Source organism: Tachyglossus aculeatus, chromosome 1 (genome assembly GCF_015852505.1).
Source record: "Tachyglossus aculeatus isolate mTacAcu1 chromosome 1, mTacAcu1.pri, whole genome shotgun sequence".
In the NCBI taxonomy this organism is placed as follows: Eukaryota; Metazoa; Chordata; class Mammalia; order Monotremata; family Tachyglossidae; genus Tachyglossus; species Tachyglossus aculeatus.
This window is the reverse complement of record NC_052066.1, coordinates 119,112,181-119,135,691: the sequence shown is the minus strand read 5'-3', so window position 1 is coordinate 119,135,691 and position 23,511 is coordinate 119,112,181. Positions and strand designations below refer to the sequence as shown.

The following is a 23,511-nucleotide window of genomic DNA, read 5'->3' as shown; positions in this document are numbered from 1 at the left end:
GTTGGTACACATATTCCCTGCCCACAAGGATCCCACAAATCACAGAGGGAGGCATTTTTTATGATATTATATCTATGGTTCCCTCTGCCCTTCTTGAGGTCCTGTTTCTCATTCAATCTTATTTATTGAGCGCTTCCTGGGTGCAGAGCACTGTACTAAGCACTTGAAAGTACAAGTTCTCGCTCGTACATACTTGCACATTCTATTTATTTTATTTGGTTAATATATGTCTTGTTTTGTTGTCTGTCTCCCCCTTCTAATAATAATAATGATGGCATTTGTTAGGCGCTTACTATGTGCAGGGCACTGTTCTAAGCGGTGGGGAGGTTACAAGGTGATCCGGTCGTCCCACGGGGGGCTCCCAGTCTTCATTCCCATTTTGCAGATGAGGGAACTGAGGCCCAGAGAAGTGAAGTGACTTGCCCAAAGTCACACTGCTGACAAATAGCCGAGCCGGGATTTGAACCCATGACCTCCAACTCCAAAGCCTGGGCTCTTTGGGGAAGCAGCGTGGCTCAGTGGAAAGAGCCCGGGCTTTGGAGTCAGAGGTCATTGGTTCAAATCCCGGTTCTGCACTTGTCAGCTGTGTGAGTTTGGGCAAGTCACTTCACTTCTCTGGGCCTCAGTTCCCTCATCTGTAAAATGGGGATTAAGACTGTGAGCCCTCCATGGGACAACTTGATCACCTTGTAACCTCCCCAGTGCTTAGAACAGTGCTTTGCAAATAGACTGTGAGCCCACTGTTGGATAGGGACCGTCTCTATCTGTTGCCAACTTGTACTTCCCAAGCGCTTAGTACAGTGCTCTGCAGACAGTAAGCGCTCAATAAATATGATTGATTGACTGATAGTAAGCGCTTAATAAATGCCATCAGTATTATTACTTCCACTGAGCCACGCTGCTTCTAGACTGTGAGCCCGCTGTTGGGTAGGGACCGTCTCTATATGTTGCCAACTTGTACTTCCCAAGCGCTTAGTACAGTGCTCAGCACACAGTAAGTGTTCAATAAATACCACTGAATTAATGAATGAATGAATTAATTAGATCTCCAGGCTACTTTTCCAAATTCAGCCAAGAATGCTCACACACAAAAAAATTCCATCAATGAAAAAGGTAGTAACAATAATTATGGTACTTGTTAAGTGCTGACTATGTGCTAAGCATTGTTCTAAGAGTTGGGGTAGATACAAGTTAATCAGGTTGGACACAGTCCCTGTCCCACATGGGGCTCACTCTCTTAATCTCTTAATGTCCAGTATAATCTTTAACCTCTCCTTAAATAATCAATGGATAACAGCAGCTGATGTTACAGAATGTTCCTGCAGCACAGACCTGGCCTATAAAGCCATGATTTAGTAGGAGGGTTGTCTGGTTAAGCCCAAGTACTAGGCCTGGGGATAAAAGGATGACAGCAATAGTTAATAACGATGGCATTTGTTAAGCGCTTACTATGTGCAAAGCACTGTTCTAAGCGCTGGGGAGGATGCAAGGTGATCAGACCATCACACGTGGGGCTCACAGTCTTCATCCCCATTTTACAGATGAGGGAACTGAGGCACAGAGAAGTGAAGTGACTTGCCCAAAGTCACACAGCTGACAACTGGCAGAGCCAGGATTAGAACCCATGACCTCTGACTCCCAAGCCCGGGCTCTTTCCACTGAACCACGCTTTCTACTTTGCAAGTGTGATTCTCTCCCTGTGTAATTGTCTAATCTGTTTAGAAAGCTGACTAGGTTGGGGAAGAAAGAGAATTGCAGGGCCAGGAGTTGGGACCCACAGGGTAGTGGAAGGGCAGGCCATGGGTACAATAGGGAACAAGTCACAGAGTCCAATTCTTATAATTCCTAGCGTTCCCCTGGGCCTGAGATGGCATAATTGGCACCTGTCTCAGAGCTTAGGACCCTGAGTTCCCCAAAGGCTGAGTCAGAGTCATCGGGAATGCCCAGTACAATTCCTCCTAGGTAGAGTCCTTTGACGTCATTATGGGGCTACCTAGGGTACATTATTTTGTCACATTATGAGGCGGTGAAGTCAAGAATTGTCAGCACAGAAATTAATCTCAACAGTCTGGGCTCTTTTCAAATACCTTCCATCTCATGCACCTCTGCCTCTTTCCCAACCTCAATGAATCAGAGGTCCTGCACACTTCCACAGGGAAATACCACCGCATCAATTATCGCTCTGCTATTACCCTACTCCCTGCTTCTTTTCTTATGCCAACCTTTTATGTACTGGGTTTCTAATTATCATTCCTTTTCAAATTAATCAAACCTTTCTACACCCTATTATATACCTTCCAATCTTTATTCCTCCCCCTTGTTTCTCCCATCAAAATTTCGAAGACTTTGAAAGTCCTATAAGATTTTTCAAACTCTCTTTGCAAATCAAGAGTGAAATTTATCACAGAATTTATTTACAATGCTGAGTAAAACCCCTTTCACTGTGGGCCTGATAATACACATTCTAATGAGTCACATCCGGTCAATGATAAATCAAATGGTGATATGAAGTAAGAATGAACTAAAAGCTGGTACCGCCTCTCAGGATCACACCTAGAGAGTTGCCAGTACTCTACCAGAGGGAAAGTCAAGCAGAGGCATATCCATTCCAGTCCTAGCTTGGGCAGTGGCTAGCAAGTGGAAGGCAATCTGCTACAAGTCAAAACTCACCTGTGCTGGACAGCAGTGGCATGGGAGAGAGTCAAGGGAGGAGTTTACTGCGTGGAAGAAGGCAACGGTAAACCATTTCTGTATTTTTACCAAGAAAACTCTATGGATATACTACCAGAATGACTGCACATGGAGATGGGGCATTCTGGGAGAGATGTGTCCACGGAATCACTACGGGTCAGAAACGACTCAACCTCCTTTTAGACTCCCCCATTTAAGGTGTAGCTAATTTTCACTTTTATTGCTTTGGGTGGAAAATGTGATCTTTAAATAAAATTTAAGCTTTACTAAGATGCAGTTCATCTTTCCTGAGTTTCTTCACTCTTGGCCTGGGCATGTGATTAGGTCCTTGGATAAGTTTTGTCTGATGTTTCCTTTTCAACTGTTGCCTTGTGGTACTACTGAATACAATCCCATGTAAAAATGTGAAAGGTGCCCATCCTTCCTGGGAAAGAAAAGTCCGGTGCTCAGGACAGTGCCTGGCACATAGTAAGCACTTAATATCATTAAAAAAAAAAAAGGGACAACATCATTATAAAGCGATTTACTAAAGTTGAACCCATGTGAATTTTCCACTAGATGGCAATCATGCCATCTTACAGGAGTGGTCCATTCCTTTTCTGCCAAAACACATGTTCTTATTATGCATTTTGGCTAAAACACGATGGCAGAATTAAGGAACAGTCTTCCAACCCAAGCCTGTCTAGACACAGCACAATGTGGCATCGGGGAAAAACAGTCGGACACATGCAGGCGGGGGAGGGGGCCCAGAGTACCGCACTGAAAGTTTTCCTGAAGGCTGGATTCTGTGAGAACGCAACTCCCATGCTTTAAAAGAACGGAATGCACTGCATGTGGTTTTGGGGAGTTGTTTTGACAAACCGAGTCCAAAGATAAGTGCCTGAAAAAGGCCAATGAAACAAACACAGAAAAGTGTACCATCAACACTTCCACTGGAAGAACTACTCTAAAAACACAATGTGGTTTTCATTACCGTAAATCTATTGTCATGAAGTAAAGGGAGACTTTCGGGATGCACTATAATCCTAACCTATTAAGGCGAACTGAAGCAAATATCACTTGGAAAATAAAAGGGCAGGAATAAGAGGTGTGTCATCAGCAGGATGACCATCAATAAGTTATGGAGGTTCCCAGATCCTTCCCCTTACACATTTGCTAGTCAGTCCACCCTGGAGGCCACTGCCCAAAGGAATAATGCCAGCACCACCATGGATATGACTCTAATGGATTCCAATAAAAGATGATCACACCCCTTTGAAGCACACAGTAAGCGCTCAATAAATACGATTGATTGATTGATTGATTGATTAAGGAGCTACCATTATTTGTAGCAGCATCAACCATTTCGTAGGCGTGGGGGAATGCACGTTGGTCCATATTTCAAAGCCAGAGGCACTGGTACGAATGTTTTAAACAGCCAGGCAGGGAGCCACTTGCCTGGAGTGCAACAATTTTTGGCAGGGGCTTTACTTGAAAAAATAACAAAACTACATGGGTTAACAAAAAAAGGGAGTGTTAAAGAAGAGAGATCTTAATCTAGGGCTAAGCTAAATGTTTGTGGGTGAGGTGGCTGGGTTGCTTTGACTTGAGGAAGCTCTAGTATATTTTTGCAGCATTTTATCTTTAGCATACCACCTGTGGCGTTATGTGGGCTGGGGAAAAAAAAATTCTGTATAGCCCAAACGGATAATTTGGTTATTTTATACAGCATTTGTTCTAGATTTTTCTCAAGGATTTTGTCTATTATAAATCTGATGCAACCAAGTCAGGGCAGGAAACAATAAATATGAACACAAATAAGAACATTCATAAATTAGCACTTCTCCAAGTTACCTAGAAGGTAAAAGCACACTGAAAAAAATTACCTGCATCAATTTGGAGGTAGAGCATAAAGATTAATTTTCAATCATAATGACGCTGTATCATCAATAAAAAAAATCAATGGTATGTGCAGAGTGCTGTACCAAGCAAACTGAGGATGATGGGTGTGAGATGTATGTAGATCTTTCTGGACACCACAACAAGTGATGTACTTGCAAGAGAATGTTAACTGTGGCTAACTGAGGATTTCAAATGCTTTCTCTATTTCACATCTGGTCCCACCACTACTGGTACTGGTGTCCTAAAATTTTAATTATAACAGTGTTCATCTCCCCTCTCTAGACTATAAGCTCAATGTGGGCATGGACTGTGTTTGTTATTTTCTTATATTGTACTCTAAGCGCTTAGTACAGTGCTCTGCACACAGTAAATGGTAAAATATGATTGACTGACTAGAAACTCCCACTTAGTTTCACCTCAGCCCTTAACGTCTTAAGTATATGGTAGAAAAGATTTTAGCTCAGGGCATTTCTACTGGCCAGTAATCACTACCCACCAAACTGCATGACAGAAATTTAACTTTCATGGTTACAGTAAGATGCACTGATGTTATTTTTTAATCACTTTTGATTTAGATGATGTGTTTTGAGGAATTCAAAGCACTTGGTTTCACAAACTAGTCCTATCCCCACCCACCCTATGAAATCGGTACTGGGAGACAGGAAAAGAAACTGTCAGGACAGTTTCTGTAATCCAGATGTCCCCAATACCTAATACAACATTCATAAGATTGCTTCGCTCAGTTCTCAAAACTAACTTCAGAACAAAAGGAGGGCAATTTCAGTAGATAAAGCTAAAGGCAAATCATTTTTAAGTATAGTTGCAAGATTATCTTTAAAATATAGATAAAACCCAGCACCCTGAGCCAAAAAATGTTTGCAAGTAGGTTAGTCAGTCCCTGGGAATAGAATTTTGCTGCAACTCCTCCCAACTAACCTTGGCCAATCACTATGCCACTCTAAAATATCTTCGGAATACTCGGTGCTCCCTAAGCACATCAATTTGCTGACTTCAATTGCCTTTTGTGATATTAGGGCTAAAAATCCAGTCCTACAACACAGATGAGGGTAGAGAATAAGAGCCAGGCTCTCACTGAAAGGCACTCAGCCCTGGCTCATTCCCAGTAAACATACAAAATTATCCCAGTAATTCCTTCAATACGTTTGACTTTGGGTGGAGTGGCGGGGGGGGGGGGGGGTAGAGGGGAGGGAACAGGGGACTAATTTGACTTTTAAATTTAACAAAGTCTACAGCCCTGTGCTGTCAACCCAGTAGAAAGTGCACTGCTCGAAGCACTCAATAAATATGATTGAATGAATGAATCAGAAGACCTGAGTTTTAGTCCTGGTTCTTATTCCTGGGGCTCCGCTATCGGTGGTAAGGGTTTCTGATGGAAGCACCACCTAGGATATTCAGCAAGATGGACTGGGCCGGCATCAATCCTAAAAAATAACTGGCTGGCATGTGCAGCTAAGACTGTAGTGGCTACCAAGGAAACCACCTTGGTATGGCCCAGCATCACCATGATGCTGTGGTCTTTTCAGCCACCAATGGATCCTGTACGGAAACAAGAAAACCCCTATGTGCATTCTGTAGGGTGATGAATCCTTTCCCACCTACTCCCTTGTTGCACTCCGTGTTCCCCCTTAGCCTGTGTAAGTCTCCCTCTAGACTGCTGGCTCCTTGTGGGAAGGGAACATGTCTATCAAATCTGTTACAGTGTACTCACCAGCACTTAGTACAGAGCTCTGCAAACGGTAAATGCTCAATAAACAGGACTAATTGTGTTCAACCAGGAACACGATTTGCAGAGATGAAAGCGCCCGCGAGTTGCTGCTCTGAATGTACTGTTGATCTGATAGCATTAGATCTACCCCAGCGGCTAGCACAAAGTAAGCACTTAGCCACAATTTTTATTATGCTGCTCAAACCACCAGCACTATAATCAATTCCTTTGAGCAGGTTCTCAAAGGCAGGTATAAAAGTGCCTGAGTGAGGCTGCTCTGAACAGTGATCCAATTTTATTATATCAAAGTCAGTACACAGTAAGCACTTAAAAATCACAACTATTATTCTACTGCTCAAACTCCCAGCAGTATAATCAATTCCTCGGATCAGGTTGTCAGATCTGTAGTCTCAGGACTAGGGCTCATCCATTACTCTCAACAGAAGACCCCACCAAATAATAGCTTTCAGATCTGGCTTGGCTTGCATTAAAATTCCTTGCAACCGGTTTCCTCAAACCATGTAAGAAGATGCAGTCTTAAGATCAGTATATAGTGTAGAATACCTTGAGACCTTGGAAAAAACACTAACCTTTTAACTGGAATGTTCTATTATCAACATCTCCTAGACTGTAAGTACACTGTGGTCAGGGAATGTGTCTAACAACTCTGTTGTACTGTACTCCCAGGTGCTTAGGACAGTGCTCTGCTCACAATAAGTGCTCAATAAATACCCCTGAGGACGATGATGATGCAATCAACCAATAGTCTTTGCTTGATTTCTATTCAAGCTAAGGTCTGCAATTACTCTGCACACAGTAAGCACTCAATAAATATGATTGAATGACTATGGGGCATTTTATGTGAGCAATTCTCACAGGGTTCAGAAAATTTCATGGCACCTCCAAACTATTTTCCAAACTCTGGCTCCCTGAGCATAAGTAGTCAGTCAGTCAATGGCATTTATTATTATTACTTATACTAATCATATTTATTGAATGCTTACTTTGTGCAGAGTACTGAACTAAGTGCTTGGGAGAGTACAACAACAGACACATCCCCTGCCCACAATGAGCTTAAAGTCTACAGGGAGATACAGACATCAATATACATAAAATTATAGGTATGCACATAAGTGCTGTAGGGTTAGGAGGGATGAATAAAGGGAGCATATCAGGGCGATGCAGAAAGGAGTGGGAGAAGAGGAAAGGAGGGCTTAGTCAGGGAAGGCCTCTTGGAGATGTGCCTTCAATAAGGCTTTGAGTCAGGAGAGAGGAGAGGATGGATGATGGATTTGAGGAGAGAGGGTGATCCAGGCCAGAGGCAGGAGGTGGGTGAGAGGTCGGCGGTGAGATAGGCAAGATCGAGGTACATTGAGAATGTTTGCATTATATTAGAGGAGCAAAGTGTGTGATCTGGGTTGTAGTAAGAGAGGAGAAGTAGGAGGCAGGGGCAAGGTGATTGAGTGCTTTAAAGCCACGGTGAGGAGTTTGCTTGACGTGGAGGTTGGAGGTTCTTGACCTGAAAGATTTTGTAGAAAAATGATCCAGGTAACAGAGTAAAGTATGGACTGGAGTGGGGAGACAGAGGAAGCAGGGAGGTCAGCAATGAGGCTAATAGGATAATCAAGGCAGGATACGGTAAGTGATTGGATCAACGTGGTAGCAGTTTGGATGGAGAGGAAAGGGAAGATTTTAGTGATGCTGTGAGTAGTAGATCATGATCTCCAAGCAAACCTTAGATTATGCTACACAGCAGTGTTCTACTGGAAAGCAAAAGGCACTGCCTGCCTAGCAGGAGGCTTTGTGAGTAAATAAGGGATATAGCAAATAGCAGGAGTGCACTGAGCTTTAAGCTCCTCAAGAGACTGTTAGCTTCTTGAGGACAGGAATTATGTCTACATCTCTATTATACTGTACTCTTCCACGGGCTCAGTAAAATGCCCTGCACACAGTAAGCTCTTAATAAATACTATTGATTGATAGTAATGATGGTATTTGTTAAGCGCTTATTAGGTGCCAAGCACTGCCCTAGGCACTGAGTCTTGCAGTTAAATGTGCTGACTGACTGAAGAGTCTGAACTCAGATGTCAGATCAACATACTCAAACCTTTTGATGAGGACAGTTATATTTGCTTAATGTGTACAGCTGTCCTCATTTACTTATTTTATAACTAAAATCCTTTATAATTGGTATAATACATTGTTATTTTATCAAGTTGAAAGTAAAAATATATTTAACTTTTTAAAAAATGTATTTCTCTCATTCTGGATCCTGAGAATATATCAATGAGAAGCAGCGTGGCTCAGTGGAAAGAGCACGGGCTTGGGAGTCAGAGGTCATGGGTTCAAATCCCAGCTCCGCCAATTGTCAGCTGCGTGACTTTGGGCAAGTCACTTAACTTCTCTGTGCCTCAGCTGCCTCATCTGTAAAATGGGGATTAAGACTGTGAGACCAATGTGGGACAACCTGATCACCTAGTATCCTCCCCAGCGCTTAGAACAGTGCACATAGTAAGCACTTCAATGCCATCATTATTATTATTATTATCAATGCAGTTTATGGTTTTTCCAGGACAGACTGGTGTACTCCACCTCATGATACAACCGATTACTCTATCCCCATCAAAGCCTTATTGAAAGCACATCTCCTCCAAAAGGCCTCCCCTAAGTCCCTCTCCCTGTTTTCCTCTTCTCCCACTCCCTTCTCCATCACCCTGACTTGCTCCCTTTGTTCTTCCCCCCTCCCAGTCCCATAACACTTATGTATATAGCTGTGTAATTTATTTATATTAATATCTTTCTCCCCACCTCGAGACTGAAAGCTTGTTGTGGGCAGTGAATGTGTCTGCTTACTGTTGTACTATACTCTCCCAAACATTTAATACGGTGCTCTGCAAACAGTAAATGCTCAATAAATATGACAATGAATGAATCAGGCCAGAGATATAATCTGCAGGCTAGAGATATAATCTGCATTGTTACATACCTTATCCTGTGCATATGCTTAACCAGCCCTGCCGATTCTGGCTGAACTGCAGTTAATAAATCCCTTCCCATCTGGGCTGATATTAAGCAATCAGCAAAGAATGACTGACTTTTAGAGGAAGCTCTGTCCAGTTAGTATCAGATTTTCAAGATGATCCTGAGCATCAAAGGAGGTGTTGAAATGGAGCGGCAACTTCATTTAGGAATGGAAGAGGAAGATGTCTGAGTTAATTGCATCAAACTTCAATCGTTCATTTCCTCCGGCAAGATGCCAAAACAGATGCAGGCCCAACTCAAAAAGTTGAAATTCTTGGGATTTGAGGTCTCTATCTGGCCAGGTCATGTGTTATTTCATCATCATGTAGCATCCTGATGTTCCATGGCATGATGGTTATTTTCTTGGTACAAGTCCTTTTCTATGTGCATTGGCATCCCAGATATAATAATAATAATAATAATAATAATAATATTGGCATTTATTAAGCACTTACTATGTGCAAAGCACTGTTCTAAGTGCTGGGGAGGTTACAAGGTGATCAGGTTGTCCCACGGGGGTTCACAGTCTTAATCCCCATTTTACAGAGGAGGTAACTGAGGCCCAGAGGAGTGAAGTGACTTGCCCAAAGTCACACAGCTAAGTGGCAGAGTGGGGATTTGAACCCATGACCTCTGACTCCAAAGACCGGGCTCCTTCCACTAAGCCACGCTGCTTCTGCTTCCTGTGTGCACAGCACTGGACTAAGCGCTTGGGAAGTATGAATCTGTTAAGCGCTTACTATGTGCAGAGCACTGTTCTAAGTGCTGGGGGGATACAAGGTGATCAGGTTGGCCCACATGGGTCTCACAGTCTTAATCCCCATTTTACAAATGAGGTAACTGAGGCTCAGAGAAGTTAAGTGACTTGCCCAAGGTCACACAGCAGACATGTGGGGGAGCCAGGATTAGAACCCATGACCTCTGACTCTCAAGCCCGGGCTCTTTCCACCAAGCCACGCTGCCTCTCTAATAATTTTGGTATTTGTTAAGCACTTGCTATGTACGAAGCACTGTTCTGAGCGCTGGGGAGGATACAAGGTGATCAGGTTTTCCCATGTGGAGCTCACAGTCTTAATCCCCATTTTACAGATGAGGTAACTGAGGCACAGAGAAGTGAAATGACTTGCTCAAACTCACACGGCCGACAAGCGGCGGAGCCAGGATTTGAACCCATGACCTCTGAGTCCCAAACCCGTGTTCTTTCCACTGAGCCACGCTGCCTCTCTAATAATTTTGGTATTTGTTAAGCACTTACTATGTACGAAGCACTGTTCTGAGCGCTGGGGAGGATACAAGGTGATCAGGTTTTCCCATGTGGAGCTCACAGTCTTAATCCCCATTTGACAGATGAGGTAACTGAGGCACAGAGAAGTGAAATGACTTGCTCAAACTCACACGGCCGACAAGCGGCGGAGCCAGGATTTGAACCCATGACCTCTGAGTCCCAAACCCGTGTTCTTTCCACTGAGCCACGCGGCTTCTCTACAGCTTGCTAGTCACCCAGGATTGATGGACTGAGTCTGGGTGAGGCAGGGAATTCTGAGGGACCCCTCTTCTAGTCTCCTTCCCCATCTGGGGTTAACAGTGCACTCAGATAGGGCTGCTCAGCCATCCAGGATGCTGTTGAGCAACGCTGAGTTCTGCATTAACCAGTATCCTGAACGGCCTACTGGAATAGGACTTCTCCGCAACATTGCCAAGATCCACCCTTTCCTCTCCATCCAAACTGCTACCCTGCTCGTTCAAGCTCTCATCCTATCCCGTCTGGACTACTGCACCAGCCTTCTCTCTGATCTCCCATCCTCGTGTCTCTCTCCACTTCAATCCATACTTCATGCTGCTGCCCGGATTATCTTTGTCCAGAAACGCTCTGGGCATATTACTCCCCTCCTCAAAAATCTCCAGTGGCTACCAATCAATCTGCGCATCAGGCAGAAACTCCTCACCCTGGGCTTCAAGGCTGTACATCACCTCGCCCCCTCCTACCTCACCTCCCTTCTCTCCTTCTACAGCCCAGTCCGCACCCTCCGCTCCTCCACCGCTAATCTTCTCACCGTACCTCGTTCTCGCCTGTCCCGCCATCGACCCCCGGCCCACATCATCCCCCGGGCCTGGAATGCCCTCCCTCTGCCCATTTGCCAAGCTACCTCTCTTCCTCCCTTCAAGGCCCTACTGAGAGCTCACCTCCTCCAGGAGGCCTTCCCAGACTGAGCCTCTTCCTTCCTCTCCCCCTCATCCCCCTCTCCATCCCCCCATCTTACCTCCTTCCCTTCCCCACAGTACCTGAATATATGTATATATGTTTGTACATATTTATTACTCTATTTATTTATCTTACTTGTACATATCTATTCTACTGATTTTATTTTGTTAGTATGTTTGGTTTTGTTCTCTGTCTCCCCCTTCTAGACTGTGAGCCCGCTGTTGGGTAGGGACTGTCTCTATGTGTTGCCGACTTGTACTTCCCAAGTGCTTAGTACAGTGCTCTGCACACAGTAAGCGCTCAATAAATACGATTGATTGATTGATTCTTTTGAGTGCAAATAAATGGCATCCCACCGTCAGTAGGACTTGTACGGCAATTGGTTGTTTTTTGGGTTTTTTTTTTTTTTTTTTTTTTACTACTGGTGATGTTTGCACTGAGACACCCAAACTCTCTTGCCCAGTCCCCTGGAAGCCACATGGACTAGTGGTCCACAGAAGCAGCATGCCTAGTGGATAGAGCATGAGAATGGGAGTCAGAAGGTCACGGGTTCTAAACCCAGCTCTGCCACTTGCCCGCTGTGTGACCTTGGGCAAGTCACTTCACCTCAGTTTCCTCATCTGCAAAACAGAGATTTAATACTTGCCTTCCCTCCTAGTCTGACTGAATCTCATCTAGGACAGGAACTGTGTTTGACCTAATTACCTTGTAATTACCCCAATGCTTAGAATAGTACTTGATATATCGTAAACTCTTATCAAATACTACAACAGCAATAGTGATGGAAGAGAATATCTCTGTGGCCCTCCCAGCAGCAGATGCTGCTGTGTCCTCACTCAGTTTTTATACCACTGTTGAGTGAGACACTCCTATCCACTATACTAATCACTGGGGTTTTCCCTGAGGAAATATCCAATTAAATGCAGTCCTTGACCATGGCGCAGAAAATCTCTGGACATCAGAGCATGGCATCTCTTTAGACTGTGAGCCCACTGTTGGGTAGGGACTGTCTCTATATGTCGCCAACTTGTATTTCCCAAGTGCTTAGTACAGTGCACTGCACACAGTAAGCACTCAATAGGATTGATTGATTGATCTGTATTTAAATTTTTTGACTGACAGTGATTTAATAATAAAAGTGATAACTATTGTAACAGCAGTGCTATTTGCTAAGCACTTATTAAATGCTGGGATACAAGGTGTTCACATTAGACACAGTCCCTATCCCAAAAGTGGGGGAACAGCTTAAGTAGGAGAGAGAATAGGTACTGAACCCTCATTTTACAGCTCAATCAATGGTTTTTACAGAGCGCTTACTATGAGCAAAGCACTGCACCAAGTACTTGGGAGAGTTCAACACAACATAGCTGGTAGATATACTAATAATGATGGTATTTGTTAAGCGCTTACTATGTGACAGGCAATTTATTAAGTGCTGGGGTGGATACAAGCCAATCAAGTTGGACACAGTCCCTGTCCCATGTGGGGCTCACAGTCTCAATCCCCATTTTACAGACGAGGTAACTGAGGCCTAGAGAAGTGAAGGGCCTTGCCCAAGATCCCAGAGCAGACAAGTGGCAGAGCAAGGAGGAACTCTGTCCACAAGGAGCTTATAGGCTACAGAATGGTGGACTGATATCAAGAGGGAGGGAATTCCAGGCGGGAGAGAGGATGTGAGCAAACGGTCGATGGCAAGAGAAATGACACTGAGGCACAGTAAATAGGTAGAACTGACCCTTGATGGACTCCCACATTTAGGAGTTGGTGATGGATGTTGAGGGCTAAGTGATTAACGGAGCTGAGTGACCTCTGTTGTTTGGGTTCTAATCCCGGCTCCACCATTTGCCTGCTGTGTGACCTTGATCAAGTCACCAAGCTTCTTTGCCTCAGTTTCCTCAACTGCATAACCCTCACTTTCCCTATCCTATTTGCTCTCCCACCTGTATCTCACTTGGGTGTGTACCCCCTAAGCACTTGGATACGCATCCTATCCCTGGCCCACAGCACATATGCACATATCTTTATACTCAGCCACTTTCTCCTAGCTATGATTTATTTTCATGTCTGTTTCCCTGTCCATTCATTCATTCAATCATATTTATTGAGCGCTTACTGTGTGCAGAGCACTGTACTTAGCGCTTGGGAAGTACAAACTGGCAACATATAAAGATGGTCCCTACCCAACAACAGTCTCACAGACTAGAAGTGGGAGACAGACAAGAAATAGACAGGTGTCAATACTATCAGAATAAATAAAATCATAGCTATATATGCATCATTAATAACAAATATAGTAGATATACAAATAAAATAAAGAGTAACAAATATGTAGAAATTTATACAAGTGCTGCGGGGAAGGGAAGGGGGTACGGTAGGGTGGGAGGGGAGAAGGAGGAGGGGAGGAAAAAGGAGGGGCTCAGTCTGGGAAGGCCTCCTGGAGGAGGTGAGCTCTCAGTAGGGCTTTGAAGGGAGGAAGAGAGCTAATTTGGCAGGTGTGTGGAGGGAGGGCATTCCAGGCAAGGGGAAGGACGTGGGCCAGGGGTCGACGGCGAGACAGGCGAGAATGAGGCACAGTGAGGAGGTTAGTGGCAGAGGAGTTGAGGGTGTGGGCTGGGCTGCAGAAGGAGAGAAGGGAGGTGAGGTAGGAGGGGGTGAGGTGATGGAGAGCCTTGAAGCAGAGAGTGAGGAGTTTTGGCTTGATTCGAAGGTTGACAGGCAACCACTGGAGATTTTTGAGGACAGGAGTGACATGCCCAGAGAGTTTCTGTACAAAGATAATCCGGGGAGCTGAGTGGAGTGTAGATTGATGCGGGGAGAGACAGGAGGATGGGAGATCAGAGAGAAGGCTGATGCAGTAATCCAGTCGGGATGAGAGACTGAACCATCAAGGTAGCAGTTTGGATGGAGAGGAAAGGGCAGATCTTGGCGAAGTTGTGGAGGTGAGACCAGCAGGTTTGGGTGATGGATTGGATTTGTGGGGTGAACGAGAGAGCAGAATCAAGGATGACACCAAGGTTGTGGGCTTGTGAGACAGGAAGGATGGGAGTGCTGTCTACAGTGACGGGAAAGTCAGGGAGAGGACAGGGTTTGGGAGGGAAGATAAGGAGCTCAGACTTGGACATGTTGAGTTTTAGATGGCAGGCAGACATCCAGGTGGAGATGTACTGAAGGCAAGAGGAGATACAAGCCTGGAGGGAGGGAGTGAGAACAGGGGTGGAGATGTAGATTTGGGTGTCATCAGCATGGAGATGATAGTTGAAGCCGTGGGAGTGAATGAGTTCACCAAGGTAGTGAGTATAGATAGAGAACAGAAGGGGACCAAGTACTGACCCTTGAGGAACCCCTACAGTAAGATGATGGGAGGGGGAGGAGGAGCCCAAGAAGGAGACTGAGAATTAACGGCCAGAGAGATAAGAGGAAAACCAGGAGAGGACAGAGTCCGTGAAACCAATGTTGGAAAGCGTGCTGAGAACAACCTCCTCACTGTGCCTCGTTCTCGCCTGTCGACCCCCGGCCCACATCCTTCCCCTGGCCCAGAATGCCCTCCCTCCACACATCTGCCAAGCTAGCTCTCTTCCTCCCTTCAAAGCTCTACTGAGAGCTCACCTCCTCCAGGAGGCCTTCCCAGACTGAGCCCCCTTTTTCCTCTCCTCCTCCCCACCCTACCCCCTTCGCCTCCCCACAGCACCTGTATATATTTGTACAGATTATTACTCTATTTTACTTGTACATATTTACTATTCTATTTATTTTGTTAATGATGTGCATCTAGCTATAATTCCATTTGTTCTGACGATTTTGACACCTGCATACATGTTTTGTTTATTGTCTGTCTCCCCATTCTGGACCGTGAGCCCATTGTTGGGTAAGCACCATCTCTATATGTTGCTGACTTGTACTTCCCAAGCACTTGGTACAGTGCTCTGTGCACAGTAGGCGCTCAATAAATATGATTGAATGAATGAATGAGATGGGGGTGGTCCACAGTGTCAAAGGCAGCTGAGAGGTCGAGGAGGATTAGGATAGAGTAGGAGCCATTGGATTTGGCAGGAAGGAGGTCATTGATGACCTCTGAGAGGGCAGTTTTGGTGGAGTGTAGGGGACAGAAGCCAGGCTGCAGGGGGTCTAGGAGAGAGTTGGAGTTGAGGAATTCGAGGCAGCAAGTGTAGACGACTTGTTCTAGGAGTTTGGAAAGGAAGGGTAAGACGGATATAGGGTGATAACTAGAAGGGGCAGTAGGGTCAAGAGAGGGTTTTTTTTTTAGAATGGGGGAGATGTGGGCATATCTGAAGGCACTAGTGGAGAGTGAGCGGTTGAAGATGGAAGTTAAGGAGGGGAGGAGGGAAGGGGCGAGAGTTTTCATAAGATGAGAGGGAATGGGGTCCGAAGCACAGGTGGATGGGGTGGCATTTGAGAGGAGGGAGGAGATCTCATCTGAAGACACTGTTGGGAAAGATGGGAGAGTAGTGCTGAGGGTTGAGAGCGGTGTGGCGGGTGGCGGGGGGGGGGGGATGGAGAAGGGGGAGGAGTGACTTTGGGGAGCTCAGACCTGATGGTGTTAATTTTACCAATGAAGCAGAAGGCCAGATCGGTGGGGGTGAGGGATGGAAGAACCGGGGGCCTGAGGAGGGAGTTAAATGTCCAGAACACCTGACAGGGGTGATGGGCATGGGTATCAATAAGGGAAGAAAAATAGTTTTGCCTGGCAGAAGAGAGGGCAGAGTTAAGGCTGGAAGTGAACAAGGTTGGTCTAGACTTTAAGCTCCTTGTGGGCAGGGATCATTTACAAACATAGACTTTTTCATGCTCTCCCAAATAAGCCCTGTCTGGGGCTCTCATCTCTAGAACAATCACATATTTTTTTTAGCAGAAATTAAAGAAGAATGGAGGAAACAGAAGTGTCAGCTTTTCAGACACTTTGGAGAGCACTTGTTTATTAAAATGATAACAACAGCCCTCAAATCAATCCTATTTACTGAGTGCTTACTGTGTACAAAGCACGTTACTAAGCACTTGGGAGAGTACAATAAAACAGAGTTGGTAGATATGTTCTGTTCCCTGTCCACAGGGAGCTCGGGGCGGGGGGGGCGGGGACGGACATTAATAAAAGTTACAGATTTGTACATAAGTGCTGTTGGGCTGCGGATGGAGTGAATAAATGGCGATGCTGAAGAAAACTGGAGAAGAGGAAAGGAGGACTTGGTGGGGGAAGGCTACTAGTTTTGAAACAGATTAAGCCCTTTAATAGCATTTGGCCCATGAGTGCTTCCCATCCACCACTACAAAACAATTAAAAAAAGTCTTCCGTTTTTAAAAACTTAAAAAAAAGAAAAAGAGAGCATGGGGCATATTCTTTCCAGAAGTAGAAATCTACCCAGCCAAATGATGTGTGATTTCCCATTTCAGCCCTGAAAAGGGGATGGATTGCCGAGGGAGTATGGGAAGGAGAAGCAAAAATGGAACGAGAGAAAGGATATGGGAAGCTGAACACTGCCTCCGGAAGATAAAAAGTTCACAATATCCTCTCAATCCCTTTCCCATCCCACACATAAGTAAGTACTATTTCCAAGAGGATATTTAAGGGGTGGGGTAAGACCCTGAAAGATGTGTGTATGGGAAAAGTGGGAGTTGAGGAATCTTTTCTTGGGCAGGGAAAGGAAGGGGGCCTCCCGGGAACAAGTGCTTTCCTCCTCCTTGCTCAACCAATGCTCCTGGAACTCTCAAATCCATTCTAATAACAAGAACATCAAGCTCTACTATAATGCAAAATTCTGCATTAAGGGAAACTCATGCTAAAGTGCTCACCTGTTATAAAGAGTATGTGCACGAGCACAAGCTGTTTCTCCAAATACCTGGCATGCTGTATCCAAACAGGATAATAATAATAATAATAATAATGTTGGTATTTGTTAAGCACTTACTATGTGCAAAGCACTGTTCTAAGTGCTGGGGTAGATACAAGGTAATCAGGTTGTCCCACTAGGGGCTCACAGTCTTCCTCCCCATTTTACAGATGAGGGAACTGAGGCCCAGAGAAGTGACTTGCCCAAAGTCACACAGCTGACAAGTGGCGGAGCCGGGATTTGAACCCATGGCCTCTGACTCCAAAGCCCGTGCTCTTTCCACTGAGCCACGCTGCTTCCCATAGTTGTCCCCAAATTCCTTAATGTCCTGGAAAATACACAGTTTTAGCAGAACCGAGTGTGCCAGGGAAGAGAGTGTGAGGAACTAGGGGTGCAAGGGCTTGAAGAAAGAAATTAGGTCTCAGAGGTCATTTACGTCCCTGACTCAAAGCAAACATACATCTCTCCTTAGTAAGATGACCCCCATGGTGATTTACCGTACATTATCGTTGGTGTGCTGGGAAGCACCTTCAGTTTAGGCTACTAAACTGAAGTTTAGGCTACTTTAGTAGCCTAGGCTACTAAAGCAATCTTTAGGCAAGACTTGTCTTCCGCAGTCCAGCTATATATCCCTCTCCAAGCTTTTCTCCAGGAGATAATGAGCGTTACAATGCCTTGCCCGCTCAAAAAGACCCGGCCTACTGGAAGGATCATAGGCCTGGGAGCCAGAGAACCTGGGTTCTTATCCCATTTCTACCGTTTGCCTGCTGTGTGTGACCGGGGGCAAGTGACTTCTCTATGCCTGTTTCTTCACCCGCCAAATTGCGATTCAATACCTCTTTCCTCTCAGTCTGCGAGCCCCATGTGGGAGAGAGGTTGTGTCTGATCTGTTTATCAAGTATCTATCCCAGCGCTAAGCACAGAGCTAGGCACGTATGTAAGCGCTTCACAAATACTGCAATAACAACAATACTAATATTATCATTAGAAGCTTGGGAAGACAAGAGAATGCCTATCCAGGGCGGCCCCAGGAGGGGACGGGACCTGAATCCCAGGGAGGAGGTAGAGGAAGGAGCATCTCCCTCAGCTGAACTCTGGAGCTAGGGACTCCCTGCAATCACCCCCTGGTCTTCCCACATAGGTAGAAAAGACCAAGCAAAGTACTGCCTCCCTCCCTCCCTCACTCACCAGCAGATTCTTCAAGGAACGGGGGCCTGGCAACAGTGGCTTCAGCTTCTTCGTGCGGACCGAAGGCGGCCCTTTCTTCGGCAGCGACCACACTGAAGGCTGCAGGGAGCCGGACATTAAAATCCGCCACTTCATAGGCAGCCAGAAAGATAATGTGATATTTCTTTTTTAAACCCTTCGGAGCCAAATTTCACTTTTGTTTCTATAGTGGGTAATTTTGCCTTATCATAAGGGTAGACAGATCCCATCTGTGGTCATGTGAGCCAACAGAGAGTCGAATAGAAACTTAACCAACAGCCTGAATAGTGTTTTTTCAGTACACCTGTCTGGGTTACTAGACCGTAAGCTTCATTCTGAGCGGGGTCTAACTTTCTCACCTAGCTCTGAAGTTGGCCCAGTGGAAAGAGCACTGCTCTGGGAGGGACTCAGGAGACCTGGATTCTAGTCGGCAGTCTTGCCGGCAGCTGGCCAACACAGGCGAAGACTGCACACGCACTTCGGAAAGTGCTGCAATCCTGCCCGCTTATTTGCTTTTTGCGTCTCGGGGGAACGGGACTGTCAGGGGCAAGAGTGTGTTGGAACTGCAAAGACCACTGGCATTATAATCAATCCCTGAGCAGTACTGTCGACGGAAGATGGACAGGAGGCCCCACCAATGCTGCTTTGGGGGCTCACTTGATATGTTAATCCTAAAATACATGTGGGTCGGTGTGTTATATTTTCATAACTGCATTAGGCATGCATTTCAAATGCAATTTTCATTTCAAAACCTTGGTAGAATTTAGCCTAGGCTTATTTTCCTGACTTGAAAATTATGAGCTGGAGTGAGAGGGAGAGCGAAGAGATTACTTTGGGCTAGCATTTGCTACTGAAGAGGTATTTCAGATGTCCTGCGTGACTTCAAACTCTTCTTTCAGACTACTATGTGAAGTTTTCTGGACCAATAAGGAGCTGCTGTGTATGACCAGATAGGGGTCATTAAACCCTATTAACAGCCCTGTATGCTTTCAAGGCACCCTCTCCACCAAAGCCTAAAGCTGTAGGATCCCCACCCTAGCTCAGCTCCAGGCCACTGGGGAGATCAGAAGACCTGGGTTTTAATCCCAACTACGCCACTCGTCTGCTGTGTGCCTTTGGGCAAACCGCTGAACTTCTCTGTGCCTCAGTTACCTCATCTGTAAAATGGGGATGAAAGCGGTGAGCCAACCTGACTCGCTGATTGTATTTACCCCCAGTGCTTAGAACCGTGCTCGGCACATGGTAAGCGTTTAGCAAATACCATCAGTTATTACACCGTCCCCTCCATTTATGAAAGGGAGAAAACCCGAAGCAACCTAAGTAACCCGCGGCCGCCGGCCGCCCAAGGGGTCTTGGGGGGAGCCGAGGCACGGGGAAGGGAGGGGGCGGGGGGCTGCGTTTCCCGGAAAACGGGGACTGGGAATCCTGGCTCCAAGGGCGAGCATGGAGAGTCGGTGCGGGAGGGAGGGAGGATGGGAAGGCAGGAAGGAAAAGTGGGGAGGGAGGGAGGGAAGGAAGGCAGGAAGGAAGGAAAAGAGGGAAGGAGGGAAGGAAGGCAGGAGGGGAAGGAAGGCAGGAAGGAAGGAAAAGAAGGAGAGAAGGAGGGAAGGAAGGAGGGAAGGAAGGCAGGAAGGAAGGAAAAGAGGGAAGGAGGGGGGAGGAGGGAGGGAAGGAAGGAAAAGAGGGAAGGAAGGAAAGAAGGAGGGAAAAGAGGAAGGGAGGGAGGGAAGGCAGGAAGGAAGGAAGGGAGGGAGGGAAGGCAGGAAGGAAGGAAAAGAGGGGGGGAAGGCAGGAAGGAAGGAAAAGAGAGAGGGAGGGAGGGAAGGAAGGAAGGAAAAGAGAAGGAAGGAAGGAAGGAAAGGAGGGAGGGAAGGCAGGAAGGAGTGAAAGGAGGGAGGGAGGGAAGTTAGGAAGAAAAAAAGACAGAGGGAGGGAGGGAAGGCAGGAAGGAAGGAAAAGAGGGAAGGAAGGAAGGAAGGAAGGAAAGGAGGAAGGGAAGGAAGGAAAGAAAGGAGGGAGGGAGAGAGGGAAGTTAGGAAGGAAAAAAGAGAGAGGGAGGGAGGGAGGAAGGGAAGGCAGGAAGGAAGGAAAAGAGATAGGGAGGGAGGGAAGGCAGGAAGGAAGGAAAAGAGGGAGGGAAGGCAGGCAGGAAGGAAAAGGGAGAGGAAGGGAGGGAAGGCAAGAAGGAAGGAAAAGAGGAAGGGAAAGCAGGCAGGAAGGAAAAGAGAGATGAAGGGACGGAAGGCAAGAAAGAAGGAAAAGGGAGAGGAGGGAGAAAAGGCAGGCAGGAAGGAAAAGAAAGAGAGGGAGGGAGGGAGGGAGGGCAGGAAGGAAAAGAAAGAGAGGGAGGGAGGGAGGGCAGGAAGGAAGGGAAAGAGAGAGGGAGGGAGGGAGGGAAGGCAGGAAGGAAGGGAAAGAGAGAGGAAGGGAAGACAGGAAGGAAGGAAAAGAGAGGAAGGAAAGGAAGGCAGGAAACGGGAGGGAGGGAAGGCAAGAAAAGCGGGAGGGAGGGAGGGGAGGAAGGGAAGGGAAGGGAGGAGGTGGAGGGAACGGTTCCCCAGAGCCGTAGGAATCTCCTATTCCCCTTCGCCGGCGCTCTCACCGGGGGCTTCTCCACGGGGCGGGAGTCCGGCATCAGCAGCTTCAGCTTCCTCGGTCGGACTGCGAAGGCCCCGGGCCCGGGCACGGACCCGGACACAGCCCCGGCCCCGGACACCCCGGCCCCGGCCCCGGCCCCGGCCCCCACGGCCCCATCCCCGGCCGGGGGGTGGCTCATCTTCCCGGGGGACGGGAGGACGGGGAGCACGGAGGCAGGGGGGGCCCCGCCAGCCGTCGCCGCGCCCCGACGGGAGACCCCGCCCGCCCTGGCGGACATGCGCCGTTGAAAGCCGCTCCCGCGCATGCTCGCTCCCCCCCCCCCCCCCTCCGGGGGGCTTTCTCCTCCCTCCCTCCCTCCCCCCTCCCACCGCTGGGCGGGGCCCAAAACGCGGAGTGGAGGAGCGGAATGGCGGAATGGCAACCGAGGGAGGCCCCGGCCCCGCCATGCCCTCCCTCCTTCCCCTTCATTCATTCATTCATTCATTCATTCATTCATTCATTCATGGAGAAGCGGCGTGGCTCGGTGGAAAGAGCCCGGGTTTGGGAGGCAGAGGTCATGGGTTCGAATCCAGGCTCCTCCGTTTGTTAGCTGTGCGACTATGGGCAAGGCGCCTAATTTCTCTGTGCCTCAGTTTCCTCATCTGTGCAATGGGGATTAAGATTGTGAGTCCCACGTGGGACAACCTGATCACCTTGGATCCCCCCACCGCTTAGAACAGCGCTTTGCACAGAGTAAGCGCTTAACAAATACCAACATTATTATTATTATTATTATTATTATTATTATCATTATTCTCTGTGCCTCAGTTTCCTCATCTGTAAAATGGGAACTAAGATTGTGAGTCCCACGTGGGACAACCTGATCACCTTGTATCCCCCCCAGCGCTTAGAACAGTGCTTAGCACATAGTAAGCGCTTAACAAATACCAACATTGTTATTATTATTATTCATTCCATCGTATTTATTGAGCGCCTACTGTGTGCGGAGCACTGGACTAAGCGCTTGGGAAGGACAAGCTGGCAACATGAGAGACGGTCCCTACGATACCCTCCCTCCTTCCCCTTCATTCATTCATTCATTCATTCATTCATTCATTCATGGAGAAGCGGCGTGGCTCAGTGGAAAGAGCCCGGGTTTGGGAGGCAGAGGTCATGGGTTCGAATCCAGGCTCCGCCGTTTGTTAGCTGTGCGACTATGGGCAAGGCGCCTAATTTCTCTGTGCCTCAGTTTCCTCATCTGTGCAATGGGGATTAAGATTGTGAGTCCCACGTGGGACAACCTGATCACCTTGGATCCCCCCCCAGCGCTTAGAACAGCGCTTTGCACATAGTAAGCGCTTAACAAATACCAATATTATTATTTATTATTATTATTATTATTATTATTATTATTATTCCCTGTGCCTCAGTTTCCTCATCTGCACGATGGGGATTAAGATTGTGAGTCCCACGTGGGACAACCTGATCACCTTGGATCCCCCCAGCGCTTAGAACAGTGCTTTGCACAGAGTAAGCGCTTAACAAATACCAACATTATTATTATTATTATTATTATTCTCTGTGCCTCAGTTTCCTCATCTGTAAAATGGGAACTGAGATTGTGAGTCCCACGTGGGACAACCTGATCACCTTGGATCCCCCCCAGCGCTTAGAACAGTGCTTTGCACAGAGTAAGCGCTTAACAAATGCCAACATTATTATTATTATTATTATTATTATTATTATTATTCATTCCATCGTATTTATTGAGCGCCTACTATGTGCGGAGCACTGGACTAAGCGCTTGGGAAGGACAAGTTGGCAACGTAAGAGAAACTGTCCCTACGATGCCCTCCCTCCTTCCCCTTCATTCATTCATTCATTCATTCATTCCTAGAGAAGCGGCGTGGCTCGGTGGAAAGAGCCCGGGCTTGGGCGGCAGAGGTCATGGGTTCGAATCCCGCCTCCGCCGTTTGTTAGCTGTGCGACTATGGGCAAGGCGCCTAACTTCTCTGTGCCTCAGTTCCCTCATCTGTACAATGGGGATGAAGATTGTGAGTCCCACGTGGGACAACCTGATCACCTTGGATCCCCCCACCGCTTAGAACAGTGCTTTGCACAGAGTAAGCGCTTAACAAATACCAACATTATTATTATTATTATTCTCTGTGCCTCAGTTTCCTCATCTGTAAAATGGGAACTAAGATTGTGAGTCCCACGTGGGACAACCTGATCACCTTGGATCCCCCCAGCGCTTAGAACAGTGCTTTGCACAGAGTAAGCGCTTAACAAATACCAACATTATTATTATTATTTTATTATTATTATTCTCTGTGCCTCAGTTTCCTCATCTGTAAAATGGG

The 23,511-nt window shown here is 46.7% G+C and overlaps 1 protein-coding gene across 6 annotated transcripts in view; it reads right to left on the bottom strand.

Annotated features, from left to right (window-relative positions):
• Positions 1-21,302, bottom strand: part of E2F6 (E2F transcription factor 6) — a 30,075-nt gene extending 8,773 nt beyond the window's left edge. Inside the window, exons 1-2 of one of the 6 annotated variants that reach the window (XM_038749539.1) lie at positions 21,174-21,302; positions 18,554-18,652 (exon numbers count right to left, since the gene is read on the bottom strand). In XM_038749539.1, the coding sequence (XP_038605467.1) occupies positions 18,554-18,652; positions 21,174-21,206 (132 nt within the window). In that variant the 5' untranslated portion in view covers positions 21,207-21,302. Of the gene's footprint in view, positions 1-2,670; positions 2,718-18,553; positions 18,683-21,173 lie in introns of those variants that run through there. The other 5 variants (XM_038749547.1, XM_038749531.1, XM_038749522.1 and 2 more) reach the window with 5 other exon arrangements.
• Between the last annotated feature and the right edge of the window lie 2,209 nt (positions 21,303-23,511).